This window comes from Phyllobates terribilis, unplaced genomic scaffold (assembly GCF_046119375.1).
Source record: "Phyllobates terribilis strain yellow unplaced genomic scaffold, ASM4611937v1 Scaffold_12__6_contigs__length_324123572, whole genome shotgun sequence".
Taxonomy (NCBI): Eukaryota; Metazoa; Chordata; class Amphibia; order Anura; family Dendrobatidae; genus Phyllobates; species Phyllobates terribilis.
Window position 1 is genome coordinate 312,386,356 of NW_027362772.1, and position 19,640 is coordinate 312,405,995.

General features: G+C 45.1%; 1 protein-coding gene across 4 annotated transcripts in view; it reads left to right on the forward strand.

The window, feature by feature from the left end:
• The window catches only part of LOC141171846 (CMP-N-acetylneuraminate-beta-galactosamide-alpha-2,3-sialyltransferase 4-like), a 114,013-nt gene that overhangs the window by 51,831 nt on the left and 42,542 nt on the right, over window positions 1-19,640 (forward strand). For all 4 annotated transcript variants that reach the window (XM_073655474.1, XM_073655471.1, XM_073655472.1 and 1 more), the window contains 6 exons: window positions 318-402; window positions 501-578; window positions 885-982; window positions 5,836-5,899; window positions 8,104-8,199; window positions 17,951-18,140. In XM_073655474.1, coding sequence (XP_073511575.1) covers window positions 318-402; window positions 501-578; window positions 885-982; window positions 5,836-5,899; window positions 8,104-8,199; window positions 17,951-18,140 — 611 coding nt within the window. The remainder of the gene's footprint in view (window positions 1-317; window positions 403-500; window positions 579-884; window positions 983-5,835; window positions 5,900-8,103; window positions 8,200-17,950; window positions 18,141-19,640) is intronic.

Here is a 19,640-nt window from a genome sequence, read left to right on the forward strand (position 1 = left end):
TGTGATACTGTCTGCTGAGCCGTGTATCTAATCCTATCCTGTGTGATACTGTCTGATGAGCTGTATCTAATCCTCTCCTGTGTGATACTGTCTGCTGAGCCGTGTATCTAATCCCATCCTGTGTGGTACTGTCGGCTGAGCTGTATCTAATCCTATCCTGTGTGATACTGTCTGCTGAGCCGTGTATCTAATCCTATCCTGTGTGATACTGTCTGCTGAGCTGTGTATCTAATCCCATCCTGTGTGGTACTGTCGGCTGAGCTGTATCTAATCCCATCCTGTGCGGTACTGTCGGTAACCCCCTCTCGATGTTGCAGGTTTGGTGGTCTTGGAGCTCTTCCTGTCGGTTGTTACATTCTTCTGTATCTTGTTTTATACAAGCGCAGATTCTGATACAATCAGGTAAACATTGATGCGATTGTTGGGCATTGTCCTGTAGGGGGCAGCGTCGCTCCCCACACACCTATTGTCATCTATGGCCTTTGTCTCCTTCCTTTCAGGCCATTGTACAAGAATCATGGCCGAAATTCCTGCAAAGTGGGAGAAGTTGCAGCCAAGGCGGCCGCCATAATTCCCGCGTGGGTATCCGCAATATCCGTCACCCGCCGGGGCCGTCGGTCAGCAGCGGGCACACTTGGCCCCCCACTGTTGGAGGGTGGGCTTCCCATATGGGGCTGCTCTACACTTCTTCCCTAGTGGTTGTGGTGGGCCCCAGACTCTGGATAGCGGTATATTGGGGTACTCGATAGCACTGTGGTCCTGCGATATTATCATGCAGTATTAGGATATGCTATTGGTATTAGGTTGGGCCCCCACTCCGGTCTACCCCGGGACCACCGCTCATGTTACCAGGATTCTATCACTTTTCTCCTGATTTATTTCAGTTTCTCCAGAAATCACAGAATCTTTCTGCAGATCAGTGATTATTTCTGGGCAGAAAACCGCTCCAGGTACAGCCTGCCATACGGCGCCAAAGGAGACGGTGAGATATCGGGGGTAGCGCCCCCTACTGCACCGGCACGGGGGGCACTGTACTAATATATACTGTATATGAAAGGATATAGTACGTCAACTTATTTACAATGTACGGCACTATCATGTGGCCCCTGTATGGCGGCAGTACTATGTTCCATATGTACAATGTACGGCACTATTATGTGGCCCCTGTATGGCGGCAGTACTATGTTATATATGTACAGTGTACGGCACTATTATGTGGCCCCTGTATGGCGGCAGTACTATGTTACATATGTACAATGTACGGCACTATTATGTGGCCCCTGTATGGTGGCAGTACTATGTTATATATGTACAATGTACGTCACTATTATGTGGCCCCTGTATGGCGGCAGTACTATGTTATATATGTACAATGTACGGCACTATTATGTGGTCTCTGTATGGTGGCAGTACTATGTTATATATGTACAATGTACGGCACTATTATGTGGCCCCTGTATGGCGGCAGTACTATGTTATATATGTACAGTGTACGGCACTATTATGTGGCCCCTGTATGGCGGCAGTACTGTGTTATATATGTACAGTGTACGGCACTATTATGTGGCCCCTGTATGGCGGCAGTACTATGTTATATATGTACAATGTACGTCACTATTATGTGGCCCCTGTATGGCGGCAGTACTATGTTCCATATGTACAATGTACGGCACTATTATGTGGCCCCTGTATGGTGGCAGTACTATGTTATATATGCACAATGTATGGCACTATTATGTGGCCCCTGTATGGCGGCAGTACTATGTTCCATATGTACAATGTACGTCACTATTATGTGGCCCCTGTATGGTGGCAGTACTATGTTATATATGTAGAATGTACGTCACTATTATGTGGCCCCTGTATGGCGGCAGTACTATGTTATATATGTACAGTGTACGGCACTATTATGTGGCCCCTGTATGGCGGCAGTACTATGTTCCATATGTACAATGTACGGCACTATTATGTGGCCCCTGTATGGTGGCAGTACTATGTTATATATGTAGAATGTACGTCACTATTATGTGGCCCCTGTATGGCGGCAGTACTATGTTATATATGTACAGTGTACGGCACTATTATGTGGCCCCTGTATGGCGGCAGTACTATGTTATATATGTACAGTGTACGGCACTATTATGTGGTCACTGTATGGCGGCAGTACTATGTTATATATGTACAATGTACGGCACTATCTGTGGCCCCTGTATGGCGGCAGTACTATGTTCCATATGTACAATGTACGGCACTATTATGTGGCCCCTGTATGGTGGCAGTACTATGTTATATATGTACAATGTACGTCACTATTATGTGGCCCCTGTATGGCGGCAGTACTATGTTATATATGTACAGTGTACGGCACTATTATGTGGTCACTGTATGGCGGCAGTACTATGTTATATATGTACAATGTACGTCACTATTATGTGGCCCCTGTATGGCGGCAGTACTATGTTATATATGTACAGTGTACGGCACTATTATGTGGCCCCTGTATGGTGGCAGTACTATGTTCCATATGTACAATGTACGGCACTATTATGTGGCCCCTCTATGACGGCAGTACTATGTTCCATATGTACAATGTACGGCACTATTATGTGGCCCCTGTATGGCGGCAGTACTATGTTACATATGTACAATGTACGGCACTATCTGTGGCCCCTGTATGGCGGCAGTACTATGTTACATATGTACAATGTACGGCACTATTATGTGGCCCCTGTATGGCGGCAGTACTATGTTACATATGTACAATGTACGGCACTATTATGTGGCCCCTGTATGGCGGCAGTACTATGTTATATATGTACAGTGTACGGCACTATTATGTGGCCCCTGTATGGCGGCAGTACTATGTTATATATGTACAATGTACGGCACTATTATGTGGCCCCTGTATGGCGGCAGTACTATGTTATATATGTACAATGTACGGCACTATCATGTGGCCCCTGTATGGCGGCAGTACTATGTTATATATGTACAATGTACGGCACTATCTGTGGCCCCTGTATGGCGGCAGTACTATGTTCCATATGTACAATGTACGGCACTATTATGTGGCCCCTGTATGGCGGCAGTACTATGTTACATATGTACAATGTACGGCACTATTATGTGGCCCCTGTATGGCGGCAGTACTATGTTATATATGTACAGTGTACGGCACTATTATGTGGCCCCTGTATGGCGGCAGTACTATGTTACATATGTACAATGTACGGCACTATTATGTGGCCCCTGTATGGCGGCAGTACTATGTTATATATGTACAATGTACGGCACTATCATGTGGCCCCTGTATGGCGGCAGTACTATGTTATATATGTACAATGTACGGCACTATCTGTGGCCCCTGTATGGCGGCAGTACTATGTTCCATATGTACAATGTACGACACTATTATATGGCCCCTGTATGGCGGCAGTACTATGTTATATATGTACAGTGTACGGCACTATCATGTGGCCCCTGTATGGCGGCAGTACTATGTTATATATGTACAGTGTACGGCACTATTATGTGGTCCCTATATGGCGGCAGTACTATGTTACATATGTACAATGTAGGGCACTATTATATGGCCCCTGTATGGCGGCAGTACTATGTTATATATGTACAGTGTACGGCACTATCATGTGGCCCCTGTATGGCGGCAGTACTATGTTATATATGTACAATGTACGGCACTATTATGTGGTCCCTGTATGGCGGCAGTACTATGTTCCATATGTACAATGTACGGCACTATTATGTGGCCCCTGTATGGTGGCAGTACTATGTTACATATGTGTAATGTACGCCACTATTATGTGGTCCCTGTATGGCGGCAGTACTATGTTATATATGTACAGTGTACGGCACTATTATGTGGCCCCTGTATGGCGGCAGTACTATGTTATATATGTACAATGTACGTCACTATTATGTGGCCCCTGTATGGCGGCAGTACTATGTTCCATATGTACAATGTACGGAACTCTTATGTGGCACCTGTATGGTGGCAGTACTATGTTACATATGTGTAATGTACGCCACTATTATGTGGTCCCTGTATGGCGGCAGTACTATGTTATATATGTACAATGTACGGCACTATTATGTGGCCCCTGTATGGCGGCAGTACTATGTTATATATGTACAATGTACGTCACTATTATGTGGCCCCTGTATGGTGGCAGTACTATGTTACATATGTGTAATGTACGCCACTATTATGTGGTCCCTGTATGGCGGCAGTACTATGTTATATATGTACAGTGTACGGCACTATCATGTGGCCCCTCTATGGTGGCAGTACTATGTTACATATGTACAATGTACGGCAGTATTATGTGGTCCCTGTATGGCAGCAGTACTATGTTCCATATGTAGAATGTACGGCACTATTATGTGGCCCCTGTATGGCGGCAGTACTATGTTACATATGTATAACGTACGGCACTATTATGTGGTCCCTATATGGCGGCAGTACTATGTTATACATGTACAATGTACGGCACTATTATGTGGCCCCTATGGGCGGCAGTACTATGTTACATATGTACAATGTACGGCACTATTATGTGGTCCCTATGGGCGGCAGTACTATGTTACATATGTACAATGTACGACACTATTATGTGTTCCCTGTATGGCGGCAGTACTATGTTCCATATGTACAATGTACGGCACTATTATGTGGTGTCTGTATGGCGGCAGTACTATGTTATATATGTACAGTGTACGGCACTATTATGTGGCCCCTGTATGGCGGCAATACTATGTTACATATGTATAATGTACGGCACTATTATGTGGCCCCTGTATGGCGGCAGTACTATGTTCCATATGTACAATGTACGGCACTATTATATGGGCCTGTATGGCAGCAGTACTATGTTCCATATGTACAATGTACGGCAGTATTATGTGGTCCCTCTGGGCGGCAGTACTATATGTTATATATGTACAATGTACGGCACTATTATGTGGACCCTCTGGGCGGCAGTACTATGTTATATATGTACAATGTACGGCACTATTATGTGGCCCCTGTATGGCGGCAGTACTATGTTCCATATGTACAATGTACGGCACTATCATGTGGTCCCTGTATGGCGACAGTACTATGTTCCTTATGTACAATGTACGGCAGTATTATGTGGTCCCTGTATGGCGGCAGTACTATGTTATATATGTACAGTGTACGGCACTATTATGTGGCCCCTGTATGGTGGCAGTACTATGTTACATATGTACAATGTACGGCACTATTATGTGGTCTCTGTATGGCGGCAGTACTATGTTATATATGTACAATGTACGGCACTATTATGTGGCCCCTATGGGCGGCAGTACTATGTTATATATGTACAATGTACGGCACTATTATGTGGCCCCTATGGGCGGCAGTACTATGTTACATATGTACAATGTACGGCACTATTATGTGGCCCCTATATGGCGGCAGTACTATGTTATATATGTACAATGTACGGCACTATTATGTGGCCCCTATATGGCGGCAGTACTATGTTATATATGTACAATGTACGGCACTATTATGTGGCCCCTATATGGCGGCAGTACTATGTTATATATGTACAATGTACGGCACTATTATGTGGCCCCTATATGGCGGCAGTATTACATGAGTACTGAAAAGTTTATTATTTGAGTGACAGTGCGATGTGCTCACTGTTGGGCGTTTTCCTCCAGGAGCGTCTGGGATTATTATATGATTAGTGTATATTGCGGTATTATCTGATACCATTACGGCTCCAGTATTTAACTCTAATCTCCACCATATTATGATGTTGTTGACCTTGTGATTCCCTTATCCAGAGCTGCTGCTGATGCAGACGCTGGCGCTCACTCCACATTTCCACGTACCGCAGGAGATTGACAGGTAATGACCGATCGCTCTGATCAACATGTTTTCTGTTTAATCCCTGTACTGCGCTGCAGAATTTGTTGGTGTCATGTTGGTGCATCTGAGCGTATCTCAGCCTGGTGCTGATGAGCTGCGTATTCTCCAGTCTTGGTCGCCCCCTAGTGATTGCTCTGAGAATTGATCCCAAGCTCCTCAGTGGAAGAGTCAGTGTATTATTTCATATTCTGCTCCACCTGCAGATATACAGTACAGACCAAAAGTTTGGACACACCTTCTCATTTAAAGATTTTTCTGTATTTTCATGACTATGAAAATTGTACATTCACACTGAAGGCATCAAAACTATGAATTAACAGATGTGGAATTATATACTTAACAAAAAAGTGTGAAACAACTGAAAATATGTCTTATATTCTAGGTTCTTCAAAGTAGTCACCTTTTGCTTTGATGACTGCTTTGCACACTCTTGGCATTCCCTTGATGAGCTTCAAGAGGTAGTCACCGGAAATGGTCTTCACTTCACAGGTGTGCCCTGTCAGGTTTAATAAGTGGGATTTCTTGCCTTATAAATGGGGTTGGGACCATCAGTTGTGTTGTGCAGAAGTCAGGTGGATACACAGCTGATAGTCCTACTGAATAGACTGTTAGAATTTGTATTCTGGCAAGAAAAAAGCAGCTAAGTAAAGAAAAACGAGTGGCCATCATTACTTTAAGAAATGAAGGTCAGTCAGTGCGAAAAATTGGGCAAACTTTAAAAGTGTCCCCAAGTGCAGTTGCAAAAACCAAAAATCGCTACAAAGAAACTGGCTCACATGATGACCGCCCCAGGAAAGGAAGACCAAGAGTCACCTCTGCTTCTGAGGATAAGTTTATCCGAGTCACCAGCCTCAGAAATCACAGGTTAACAGCAGCTCAGATTAGAGACCAGGTCAATGACACACAGAGTTCTAGCAGCAGACACATCTCTACAACAACTGTTAAGAGGAGACTTTGTGCAGCAGGCCTTCATGGTAAAATAGCTGCTAGGAAACCACTGCTAAGGACAGGCAACAAGCAGAAGAGACTTCTTTGGGCTAAAGAACACAAGGAATGGACATTAGACCAGTGGAAATCTGTGCTTTGGTCTGATGAGTCCAAATTTGAGATCTTTGGTTCCAACCACCGTGTCTTTGTGCGACGCAGAAAAGGTGAACGGATGGACTCTACATGCCTGGTTCCCACCGTGAAGCATGGAGGAGGAGGTGTGATGGTGTGGGGGGGCTTTGCTGGTGACACTGTTGGGAATTTATTCAAAATTGAAGGCATACTGAACCAGCATGGCTACCACAGCATCTTGCAGCGGCATGCTATTCCATCCGGTTTGCGTTTAGTTGGACCATCATTTATTTTTCAACAGGACAATGACCCCAAACACCTCCAGGCTGTGTAAGGGCTATTTGACCAAGAAGGAGAGTGATGGGGGGCTACGCCAGATGACCTGGCCTCCACAGTCACCAGACCTGAACCCAATCGAGATGGTTTGGGGTGAGCTGGACCGCAGAGTGAAGGCAAAAGGGCCAACAAGTGCTAAGCATCTCTGGGAACTCCTTCAAGATTGTTGGAAGACCATTTCCGGTGACTACCTCTTGAAGCTCATCAAGAGAATGCCAAGAGTGTGCAAAGCAGTCATCAAAGCAAAAGGTGGCTACTGTGAAGAACCTAGAATATAAGACATATTTTCAGTTGTTTCACACTTTTTTGTTAAGTATATAATTCCACATGTGGTAATTCATAGTTTTGATGCCTTCAGTGTGAATGTACAATTTTCATAGTCAGGAAAATACAGAAAAATCTTTAAATGAGAAGGTGTGTCCAAACTTTTGGTCTGTACTGTTTGTGTATACACAGGCAGGCTCGGACTGGCCCACCGGGGAGTGGAGAATTCCCCGGAGGGCCCCTCATTACTGTATGAGCAATGGTTGGCACAATACACTGGATTCTCTATGTACAGACAGAAGCAGCTTCTCATCATTCACCAAACTCCCAGAATATTGTTATATAGAAGCAGAGTAATATGTGCAGCGGGTCGGGTAGTATCTGCATGTAGCAGTGGCCCCCAGACTCAGTGTTACTGCCGGGTCCTTGGCCCCCCATCAAACGCTGTATACACTTATACACATATGAAGGCCGACTACAACCCCGTCCGGTTCATTAATGTTCATGTTTCCGTCCGTATTCAGGCTGCAGTGTCGTCGCTGTGTGGTGGTCGGGAATGGATATCGCTTAAAGAACAGTTCCCTGGGTGACGTCATCGATAAGTACGACGTGGTCATCAGGTGAGCCGCCGCGTCCTTCTTTTCTTCGATGTTTTGTGATTCTTTTTCTTGTGACATATTATGTTGCACTGTAAGCTTCCATTGTTTGTCACTCTTGTTACATAAACTTATGCAGACTCATAAGCCTTTATTATATACAACCCCTGGCAAAAATTATGGAATCACCGGGCTCGGAGGATGTTCATTCAGTTGTTTAATGTTGTTGAAAAAAATCAGATCACAGACATGGCACAAAACTAAAGTCATTTCAAATGGCAACTTTATGGCTTTAAGAAAACTGAAAGAAATCAAGATTAGAAATGTGGTACTCAGTAAGGGTAATTTTTTTCAGACCAAGCAGAGGGAAAAAATTATGGAATCACTCAATTCTGAGGAAAAAATTATGGAATCACTCTGTAAATTTTCATTTCCAAAACTAACACCTGCATCAAATTAGATCTGCTCGTTAGTCTGCATCTAAAAAGGGGTGATCACACCTTGGAGAGCTGTTGCACAGGACTGACATGAATCATGGCTCCAACATGAGAGATGTCAGTTGAAACAAAGGAGAGGATTATCAAACTCTTAAAAGAAGGTAAATCATCACGCAATGTTGCAAAAGATGTTGGTTGTTCACAGTCAGCTGTGTCTAAAATCTGGACCAAATACAAACAACATGGGAAGGTTGTTGAAGGCAAACGTACTGGTAGACCAAGGAAGACATCAAAGCGTCAAGACCGGAAACTTAAAGCAATATGTCTCCAAAACAGGAAATGCACAACAAAACAAATGAGGAACGAATGGGAGGAAACTGGAGTCAATGTCTGTGACCGAACTGTAAGAAACCGCCTAAAGGAAATGGGAGTTACATACAGAAAAGCTAAACATAAGCCATCATTAACACCTAAACAATAAAAAACAGGGTTACAATGGGCAAAGGAAAAGCAATCGTGGACTGTGGATGACTGGATGAAAGTCATATTCAGTGATGAATCGCGGATCTGCATTGGGCAAGGTGATGATGCTGGAACTTTTGTTTGGTGCCGTTCCAATGAGATTTATAAAGATGACGGCATGAAGAGGACATGCAAATTCCCACAGTCATTGATGATATGGGGCTGCATGTCAGGTAAAGGCACTGGGGAGATAGCTGTCATTACATCTGCAATAAATGCCCAAGTTTACATTGATATTTTGGACAGTTTTCTTATCCCATCAATTGAAAGGATGTTTGGTTGATGATGACATCATTTTTCAAGATGATAATGCATCCTGCCATAGAGCAAACACTGTGAAAGAAGACACATAAGGTCAATGTCACGGCCTGCAAATAGTCCGGATCTCAATCCAATTGAAAATCTTTGGTGGAAGTTGAAGAAAATGGTCCATGACAAGGCTCCAACCTGCAAAGCTGATCTGGCAAAAGCAATCAGAGAAAGTTGGAGCCAGATTGATGAAGAGTACTATTTGTCACTCATTAAGTCCATGTCTCAGAGACTGCAAGCTGTTATTAAAGCCAGAGGTGGTGCAACAAAATACTAGTGATGTATTGGAGTGTTCTTTTGTGTGTTTGTTTTTCATGATTCCATAATTTTTTTCTCAGAATTGAGTGATTCCATAATTTTTTTTCTCTGCTTGGTCTGAAAAAAAGTACCACATTTTGAATCTTGATTTCTTTTAGTGTTTCTGCCTATGAGGGTGACTTATACTATGCAGAGTCTGCCTATGGGGGTGCATTATACTATATAGAGTCTGCCTATGGGGGTGACTTATACTATGCAGAGTCTGCCTATGGTGGTGCATTATACTAAATAGAGTCTGCCTATGGGGGTGACTTATACTATGCAGAGTCTGCCTATGGGGGTGCATTATACTATATAGAGTCTGCCTATGGGGAGTGCATTATACTATATAGAGTTTACCTATGGGGATGCATTATACTATATAGAGTCTGATTAAAGAGAATCCCATGGGCATAATTAATCTAAGTGAGACCCTTATAGATCATTAGTGCATAATAGGCAGACTATATAGAGTCTGCCTATGGGGGTGCATTATACTATAGAGGCCTATGAGGGTGCATTATACTATATAGAGTCTGCTCATGGGGGTGCAGTATACTATATAGAGTCTGCCTATGGGGGTGCATTATACTATATAGAGTCTGCCTATGGGGGTGCATTATACTATATAGAGTCTGCCTATAGGGGTGAATTATACTATACAGAGTCTGCCTATGGGGGTGACTTATACTATATAGAGTCTGCCTATGGGGAGTGCATTATACTATATAGAGGTTACCTATGGGGGTGCATTATACTATATAGAGTCTGCCTATGGGGAGTGCATTATACTATATAGAGTCTACCTATGGGGATGCATTATACTATATAGAGTCTGCCTATGGGGAGTGCATTATACTATATAGAGTCTACCTATGCTCGTGCATTATACTATATGGAGGCCTATGGGGGTGCATTATACTATATAGAGGCTTATAGGGGTGCATTATACTATAGACTCTGCCTAAGGGGGTGCATTATACTATATAGAGTCTGCCTATGGGGCTGCATTATACTATATAGAGTCTCACTATGGGGAGTTCATTATACTATATAGAGTCTGCCTATGGGGGTGCATTATACTATATAGACTCTGCTTATGGGGTTGCATTATACTATATACTCTGCCTATGGGGGTGCATTATACTATATAGACTCTGCCTATGGGTGTGCACTATACTATATAGAGCCTGACTGTGGGTGTGCATTATACTATATAGAGTCTGCCTCTGGGGGTGCATTATACTATATAGAGTCTGCCTATGGGGGTGCATTAAACTATATAGAGCATGCCTGTGGGGTTGCATTATACTACACTGTGTGCAGAATTATTAGGCAAGTTGTATTTTAGAGGATTATTTTTATTATTGATGAACAGCTATGTTCTCAATTAACCCAAAAGACTCATAAATATCCAAGGTTAATATTTTTGGAAGTTGGAGTGTTTTTTTTTTAGATTTGGCTATCTTAGGAGGATATCTGTTTGTGCAGGTAACTATTACTGTGCCGAATTATTAGGCAACTTAATAAAAACCAAATATAATCCCATCTCACTTGTTTATTTTCACCAGGTAAACCAATATCTGCACAAAATTTAGAAATAAACTTTTCTGACATACAAAAACCAAAACCAAAAAAATTACTGATCAATATAGCCACCTTTCTTTATGATGACACTCAGCAGCCTCCATCCATAGATTCTGTCAGTTGCTTGATCTGTTTTCGATCAACATTGCGTGCAGCAGCCACCACAGCCTCCCAGACACTGCTCCCAGAGGTGTACTGTTTTCCCTCCCTGTAGATCTCACCACAGCCTCCCAGACACTGCTCCGAGAGGTGTACTGTTTTCCCTCCCTGTAGATCTCACCACAGCCTCCCAGACACTGCTCCCAGAGGTGTACTGTTTTCCCTCCCTGTAGATCTCACCACAGCCTCCCAGACACTGCTCCCAGAGGTGTACTGTTTTCCCTCCCTGTAGATCTCACATTTTATGATGGACCACAGGTTCTCTATGGGGTTCAGATCAGGTGAACAAGGGGACCATGTCATTATTTTTTCTTCTTTTAGACCTTTACTGGCCAGCCACGCTGTGGAGTAGTTGGATACATGTGATGGAGCATTGTCCTGCATGAAAATCATGTTTTTCTTGAACAATACCGACTTCTTCCTGTACCACTGCTTGAAGAAGTTGTCTTCCAGAAACTGGCAGTAGGTCTGGGAGTTGAGCTTCACTCCATCCTCAACCTGAAAAGGTCCCACAAGTTCATCTTTGATGATACCAGCCCATACCAATACCCCACCTCCACCTTGCTGGCGTCTAAGTCGGAGTGGAGCTCTCTGCCCTTTACTGATCCAGCCTCTGGCCCATCCATCTGCCCCATCAAGAGTCACTCTCATTTCATCAGTCCATAAAACCTTTGAGAAATCAGTCTTAAGATATTTCTTGGCCCATTCTTGACGTTTTATCTTATGTTTCTTGTTCATAGGTGGTCGTTTTTCAGCCTTCCTTACCTTGGCCATGTCCCTGAGTGTCGCACACCTTGTGCTTTTTGATACTCCAGTAACATTGCAGCTCTGAAATATGGCAAAACTGGTGGCGAATGGCATCTTGGCAGCTTCACGCTTGATTTTCCTCAATTCATGGGCAGTTATTTTGCGCCTTTTTTGGCCAACACGCTTCTTGCGACCCTGTTGGCTATTTGCCATGAAACGCTTGATTGTTCGGTGATCACGCTTCAAAAGTTTGGAAATTTCAAGACTGCTGCCTCCCTCTGCAAGACATCTCACAATTTTGGACTTTTCAGAGCCCGTCAACTCTCTCTTCTGACCCATTTTGCCAAAGGAAAGGAAGTTGCCTAATAATTAAGCGCACCTTATATAGGATGTTGATGTCATTAGTCAACACCCCTCCGCATTACAGAGATGCACAGCACCAGATTTACTTCATTGGTAGTTGGCTCTCAAGACTATGCAGCTTGGAGTAGGACGACATGTACAAAAAGTATCATGTGATCAAAATACTCATTTGCCTAATAATTCTGCATGCAGTGTATATAGAGGCCTATGGGTGTGCATTATACTATATAGAGACATATGGGGGTGCATTATACTATATAGAGACATATGGGGGTGCATTATACTATATAGAGGCCTATGGGGAGAGCATTATACTAAATAGAGGCCTATCTGGTGCATTATACTATATGAAGGCTATTTAGGGGGCCATCATACAGTAAGGGGATTACAGTGAGGGCCATCATACAGTATTGGAGCCATCAAACATTTTGGAGGCTACTAAGGGGTCAGTATACTGTGTGGGGGTACTATACAGTGAGGGGGCATTATACTGTGTATAAAACAGCATCATACTGTGTATAGGGTAGCTGTACATGGTGGGAGTCTCAGGACACTATTAATTGTTAAGTGGGCACTTCTCGTTATAGGGGGACTCAGGTTATTGTGACTGTCAGAGGGGCACACAGAGGACATAATTACTTTCTAGGGGGCACAATGTGGGCACTGTTTTCTAGGACACTTGCACATGGCATTACTATATTCTAGAGGGTTGTTTTACCATCTAGAGGGCGCACAGCAGGTGCAGTAATAGGGACACATACGGCAGCGGCTCAGTATTGGGGTATCAGCAGGATGAGGGGTTTGTACAGGTTGGGGATAGATGGGGATGGTGCCTGAAATGTGAGAAGTCAGATGTGTCTGTGCTGTAATCTCTCCCTGGATGGAGAAGTTGTCGTGTCGGTCTGGGCCAGATGGAAAAGACGGAAAAAGTGAACAATTTCATCAGAAAGAACGTCATCTGTAAGTCACTATATATAACTGTGCTGTGACCTTTTATATGTTCTGCAGGACTGGTATCTACCAATATATGGTCACCATATGGCGGTAATATCAGTGCTGGTCTTTGTATAAAGATTATTTTCAGTAACAGTGCGGTCATCCGCTGAGGTTTTCCTACATCCACTATCTGGGTGCTCCACCATAGCTGTAATCAGGGTTACCTGGTTAGGGGCCACCCTAGCTACAACTCTGGGCAGATCCATAGCGGCTGATCACAGAGATGAGCTCGCTGCTTCTGGGGGAACCTTGATCTAAAGCAATTACATTTTACAAGTGGTGGTGGCGCTGTTGCACTGATGTCTTTGGCCATTACACAGTGGTAGGAACAGGTACTGCAAGTGACAAGAACAAATACAAAACTTTAAGATCATTTTTTATTTTTTTTGAGGAGTGAACCCTCAGGCGTTCACTGAGACAAGACCGGGGAGATCACGCAATATCCCACCGCTGCCGTCACTCGTCAGGGATTTGCGAGCACACGAACCCGACTACTCACTACAGAAAGCGTATACACTACTGCTGCATAGGAGCAGATGGTCCAAGTGTTAGCTCTTGGTCCTTTGATAATTACTATAGGGGAGGGGGGAATGAGGGGTTTGGGAGAAATTGTTAATACTTTCTTAATATCTCCATGACATCTCCCCCTCTTTGAGTTGGCACAGGGGGCTGATTTACAGATCACCCCTTAAGCCCACCTTCTGGCCCACCCTTCCTGCTGATCCGACAAGCTGTGGATCCAACTCACCCACCACTCTGACTGACTGGGGATCTAGCATTCCAATCACCCTGACCGGTTCGGGATACCTTTTCCCCACACCTCTGACAGGCTAGGGGTACCTTCCTCCCATACTCCCGACAGACAGGGGGACACACATCTCTTTTACCTTGCCTGGTTGTGGGGCTTACCCTTCCTGCCATCATTTTTACCTTGGGAGCCGGTGTCACTAGGGCCCGGCCATGTCATAGTCCGTCGTGACACCGATCGGTGGCACGGGATCACTTTCCCTATGACCCCCGTGTTTCTCCCCATGCTTCCGCATCACCTCTGGAGCCGGGCTAGTCATGGGGCAGCTACCATTGACCATGACACTATCTGGTGTGACCCTGCACGGGACCACCTGCTTCCTGGTGTCCGTGCCTCCTCCCATGGCCCATAGCACTTATGCTGGCTCGTTTTAGGGGGTCCTCAGCAGCATCACCCCGCAGAGTGAGGTGGCTGAGTTCCCCTTTACCACAACACGCACTTTTATTATACATCACATTGACATTTTTGACAGCGGCATTACATGACAGATCAGATCTGGGAGGGTTGTCAGGGATGTATCGTGCAACCAACCGTCCCAGATCAGTTCCCAATAGCTCACTAATGGGGAGGTTCTCCGACACCCCCTCTTCCCTTAACCCCCTCCCCACATCCCAGTCCAGGAAAACCCGGGCCATCGGTATGGGACGGCGAACACCCCCAAACACGGTGACAGTCAGGGTCTTCCCAGGAATGTGTTCCTCTGGTAACACAAACTCAGGGCGGATGAGGGTCCTTAAGGCCAACAGTGACGGTGTTGCCCACAGTAACCGGTTGTAAGTTCTCACAGGCCCAGCCAACCGCCCCACCCACAAAAATAATGGCTGCAGTAGGCCCTGGGGCCTCAGGTGTGGGGTCCATCTTCTGCCTCTCCGGGCAGACAAGGCTGATGTGACCCATTTGGTCACAAAGATAACACTTACAGGAATCAAATGCAGGCCGGGTGCTGGAAGATGGGGCAGAACCCGCTGAGGGACGGCTGGCTTGAACAGTGGTTGTAGGCTTACCCCCTTTCCAGCTAGCGGCGTCCGACTTCTGCACCTCTGGTGTGCGGTTGACCTCATAGGTATCCGCAATCTGGGCAGCTTTGGAGGATTCATTCGGCTAATGGTCAAGCACAAACTGTCGCACTTCCACTGGGCAAAGACGAAGAAACTGGTCCTTCACTATCAGATCCTTCAGGTCCTCAAAGGTGGTGACTGACAGTCCTCGGACCCACTGAGCCCGTCCACCACGTCACTCTAGGGTCTTGGTCAGCTTGGGCCCATTGTTCTGCTCACTCCTGGAAGTTCAGGATCAGCTGCAGTCATCCATCACGATCGTCTGTGGCGAGCTGCTCCAAAGCCATCTGCAGGTAGGGGTCCACACTACCCTAGCTGCGGGTATGGCTGTGGGACCCCTGCAGCAGCATTGTCCGGGCCTTGGCTGGCCGCCCCATCATCAGGGCTCTGCTATTGGACGGGCTCTGCGGCACCTTGCAACAGTTCAGCAATAACTTGTGCCTTGTTTTTGCCCGTGGGGTCAATCTGTCTCAGCTCACAGAGGGCAGTAAGATCGTCCTTTGACTACTGGTGATACCAGGGCTCTCCACGTGTAGCCATTATTGCCAAATAAAAGATAGGACAGAAGAACAAGAGAAGGGAGGGGATGCAACTGCTACACGTACAGTAATGTCCCAGATAAAAAATATTAAAACACTGAGTCTGATTTCTTAAAACTCTGCACAGAATTCTCGCAAGAACCGTGCAAGTTTTCAGTAACAGCAATGATTGCTCAATCCAGCCACTGATGTTCTGTAATATCCCACCACTTGCCACCAATTTGTCAGGGTTTCACAGCGACAGGGGCGACACCGGGGAGATCACGCAATATGTCACCGTTGCTGTCACTCGGTCAGGATTTCGTCAGGTATTCGCGAGCCCACGATCCCGACTACTCATTACGTAGATATCAGCAAGCGACCAGTGAGCTTATGGCGTTACACCTCTGGATTCCAACGCATGGAATATGTGTATACGCCCTTCATACTGTCAGCTTCACGATAGTCCAATTATTAATCGCTGTCACCACCGTCTGAGTTTGAAATATAATACAGGCCTGGCGGGACGCCAAGCGTATATGGCTTCGGGAGAGGGAACGATTACAGGACAAAAGAAACAGAACTATTACATTTTATATTTAATCCAAAAGGGAGGCAGTGTTCTGAAAAATATACAAATATTTTACAAAGGGGACAATACAATACAGAATATACAGTTACACAAAATAAACAGGATTAAAGAGGAAACTTATAGTGATGAGCGAGTATGTTAACCCTTTCGCCGAGTATACTCGGGCGAGCACCGAGTATTTATAGCGTGCTCGGGCTTTAAGTTTTCGTCGCTCCGTGAACATGATTTGCGACTGTTTGACAGATTTAATACATGTGAGGAATGCCTGTTTTTCCAGCATTCCTCACATGTATTAAATCTGTCAAACAGTCAAAAATCATGTTCACGGAGCGACGAAAACTTAAAGCCCGAGCACGCTATAAATACTTGGTGCTCGCCCGAGTATATTCAGCGAGAGGGTTAACAAAACATACTCGCTCATCACTAGAAACTTACTCTATACAGTTCGAAGGGACAACTCAGTATAGGTGAAGGGGAGACACTCCGCTTGATTAGACTGTTATCAAACATGATCTGTTGCTATATTAAATATATACTCCCAGCAAAGAATGCTACTCCAACCTCAGCAGATTCTTTTATGCCTAATGGGAGACCTGCCCACACCCCCCTGGGATGACATCATGTGGGCTGGTCTCCAGCCTTCATATTTTATTAAGATATCTGTTTTTTGTGATAACTTATCGTTGGTTGATCGTAGAGGCCCGAAAGGGATACTATATTTTCCGTTATGATTTTACGTTTCTTTAGAGACCACACAAGGTGTATCTGCGATCTGTTATTCTGGTACTTTTGTGCCATTGCCCCCCGGAGGGGCTTACAGCGACGGGAAAATATCCATATTTTTCCCTAGCTGACCCTGTCACTAAAAATATAGGTCACATTATTATCGGAATTATGGAACTTACAATATTCAATATTTCGTATCGGTGCCCAAAAGTCTGTGAAACCTCTGTTAAATTCCCTTTGACGTCCTGGGAATAGAACTTCCTCAGCTACATGTAAATTGTCGCAAGCCTGTATCTAATTACCCCCTGAGTCTGCCAGGGGAGAATACACTGGCATTTTAATTGGGTTGTAGCACCTCTTGGCTGGCATTTGTTTAAAAGCCACTACTGCTGTGTGTGTCAATTTGCATAGGAGCAGATGGTCCAAGTGTTAGCTCTTCTTGGTCCATTGACAATTACTATAGGGGAGGGGGGAATGAGAGGTTTGGGAGAAATTGTTAATACTTTCTTAATATCTCCATGACACATTGCTTATATAGCGCTATCATATTCCGCAGCGCTTTACATATATTATTATTGTCTCTGTTCTATGTTTTGTTCTCTAGACATGAACTAACGCATCACCTGATTCATCCCATTTCTTTATGTCTTCCACAGGTTGAATAATGGTCCGGTCTATAATTATGAGAGTGATGTGGGCAGTAAGACCACCATACGCATGTTTTACCCAGAATCTGCAAATTTCGACATGACGTTGGATAATAATCCAGAGACGCTGATCGTGCTGGTTCCATTCAAGAGTCTGGACCTGAAATGGCTGTCAGCAATCCTGAATGATGAGAAGCAGGTGCGTAGTGTAGGGTAAAATATAGAGCTGGGGCCATACAAAACCCCATCACAAGCCTGATACATAGACTCAGGGGTGGATTAAGAGTAGCAAGGGCCCCGGGCAGTTTAGAAGGCGCGGCCCCCCCCCCCCACCTGATTTATCACGTGACATGTCACATGATCCCCTGTGATAGATCATGTGATAGTTCACGTGAAATTAATTTGGCACAATATTAATTATAATATTTTTTTTTAGGCTGTGTGCCCACTATGCGTTTTTTAAGCGTTTCCGCAGCGGCAATTCCGCTGCAGAAACGCTTAAAAAACGCTTGGTAGAAGGTCCGCCATGTTCCCCATTGATAATCCGCTGTGCTGTGCACATGCTGCGGAAATTTCCGCTGCGGATTATCATTGCGGAAAAAAACGCAGCACTAACAATTATTTTGCGGAAGCGCGGCGTTTTCGCCGCCATTGACTTGCATTAGAACGCATGGAATCTGCATCCCTGCATCTGTAGATGCGGAATCCAAGCGTTTCAATTGTGCGGATGGTACCTCGGTGTGGAGGACAGGAGACTCTCCCCCGGACCCGGGTACCATAGAACCTGTAAAAAAAAGAATAAAATAAAAAATATACATTATACTTACCTTCTGATGGCCCCCGGTGTCTTTATCCGATGAGTCCTGGCTGCCCGCAGCTCGCGATGGTCTGAAAAGGACCTGCCGTGACGTCATTTAGTCATGTGACGGGTCATGCGACCGCTGGCGTCGGCAGGCCATCAGAAGGTAAGTATATATTTTTTATTTTTTACCATTCTTTTAAGGTCACACTATATAAATCCATGCCGGTTGCATGGATTTATATAGTGTAACTAAGTTGTCAAGCACTTTCCAAGTGATGCTAAAATCGCTTGTCAACCCGCATGCGGAAATGCATGTGAAGAACGCTTCACATCCCCATGTCCCTGGCAGGAAAACGCATGTACAATCCGCATGTACAATCCGCATGTACAATCCGCATGTACAATCCGCATGCGTTTTTTCTGCCAGGGAGATGCAGAAACGCTCAAAAAAAATCCGGAACATTTTTGTATCGTGGGCACATAGCCTTACATTAATTGTATGACTCAATATTGAGCACACGTAGCCATCTATACACAGCGGGAGTCTGCACGGTGCCATCTATACACAGCGGGAGGCCGCACGTAGCCATCTATGCACAGCGGGAGGCCGCACGTAGCCATCTATATACAGTGGGAGGCTGCACGGTGCCATCTATACACAGCGGGAGGCTGCACGTAGCCATCTATACACAGCGGGAGGCTGCACGTAGCCATCTATACACAGCGGGAGGCCGCACGTAGCCATCTATACACAACGGGAGGCCGCACGTAGCCATCTATACACAACGGGAGGCCGCACGTAGCCATCTATACACAGCAGGAGGCCGCACGGCGCCATCTACACACAGCAGGAGGCCGCACAGCGCCATCTATACACAGCGGGAGGCCGCACGGCAC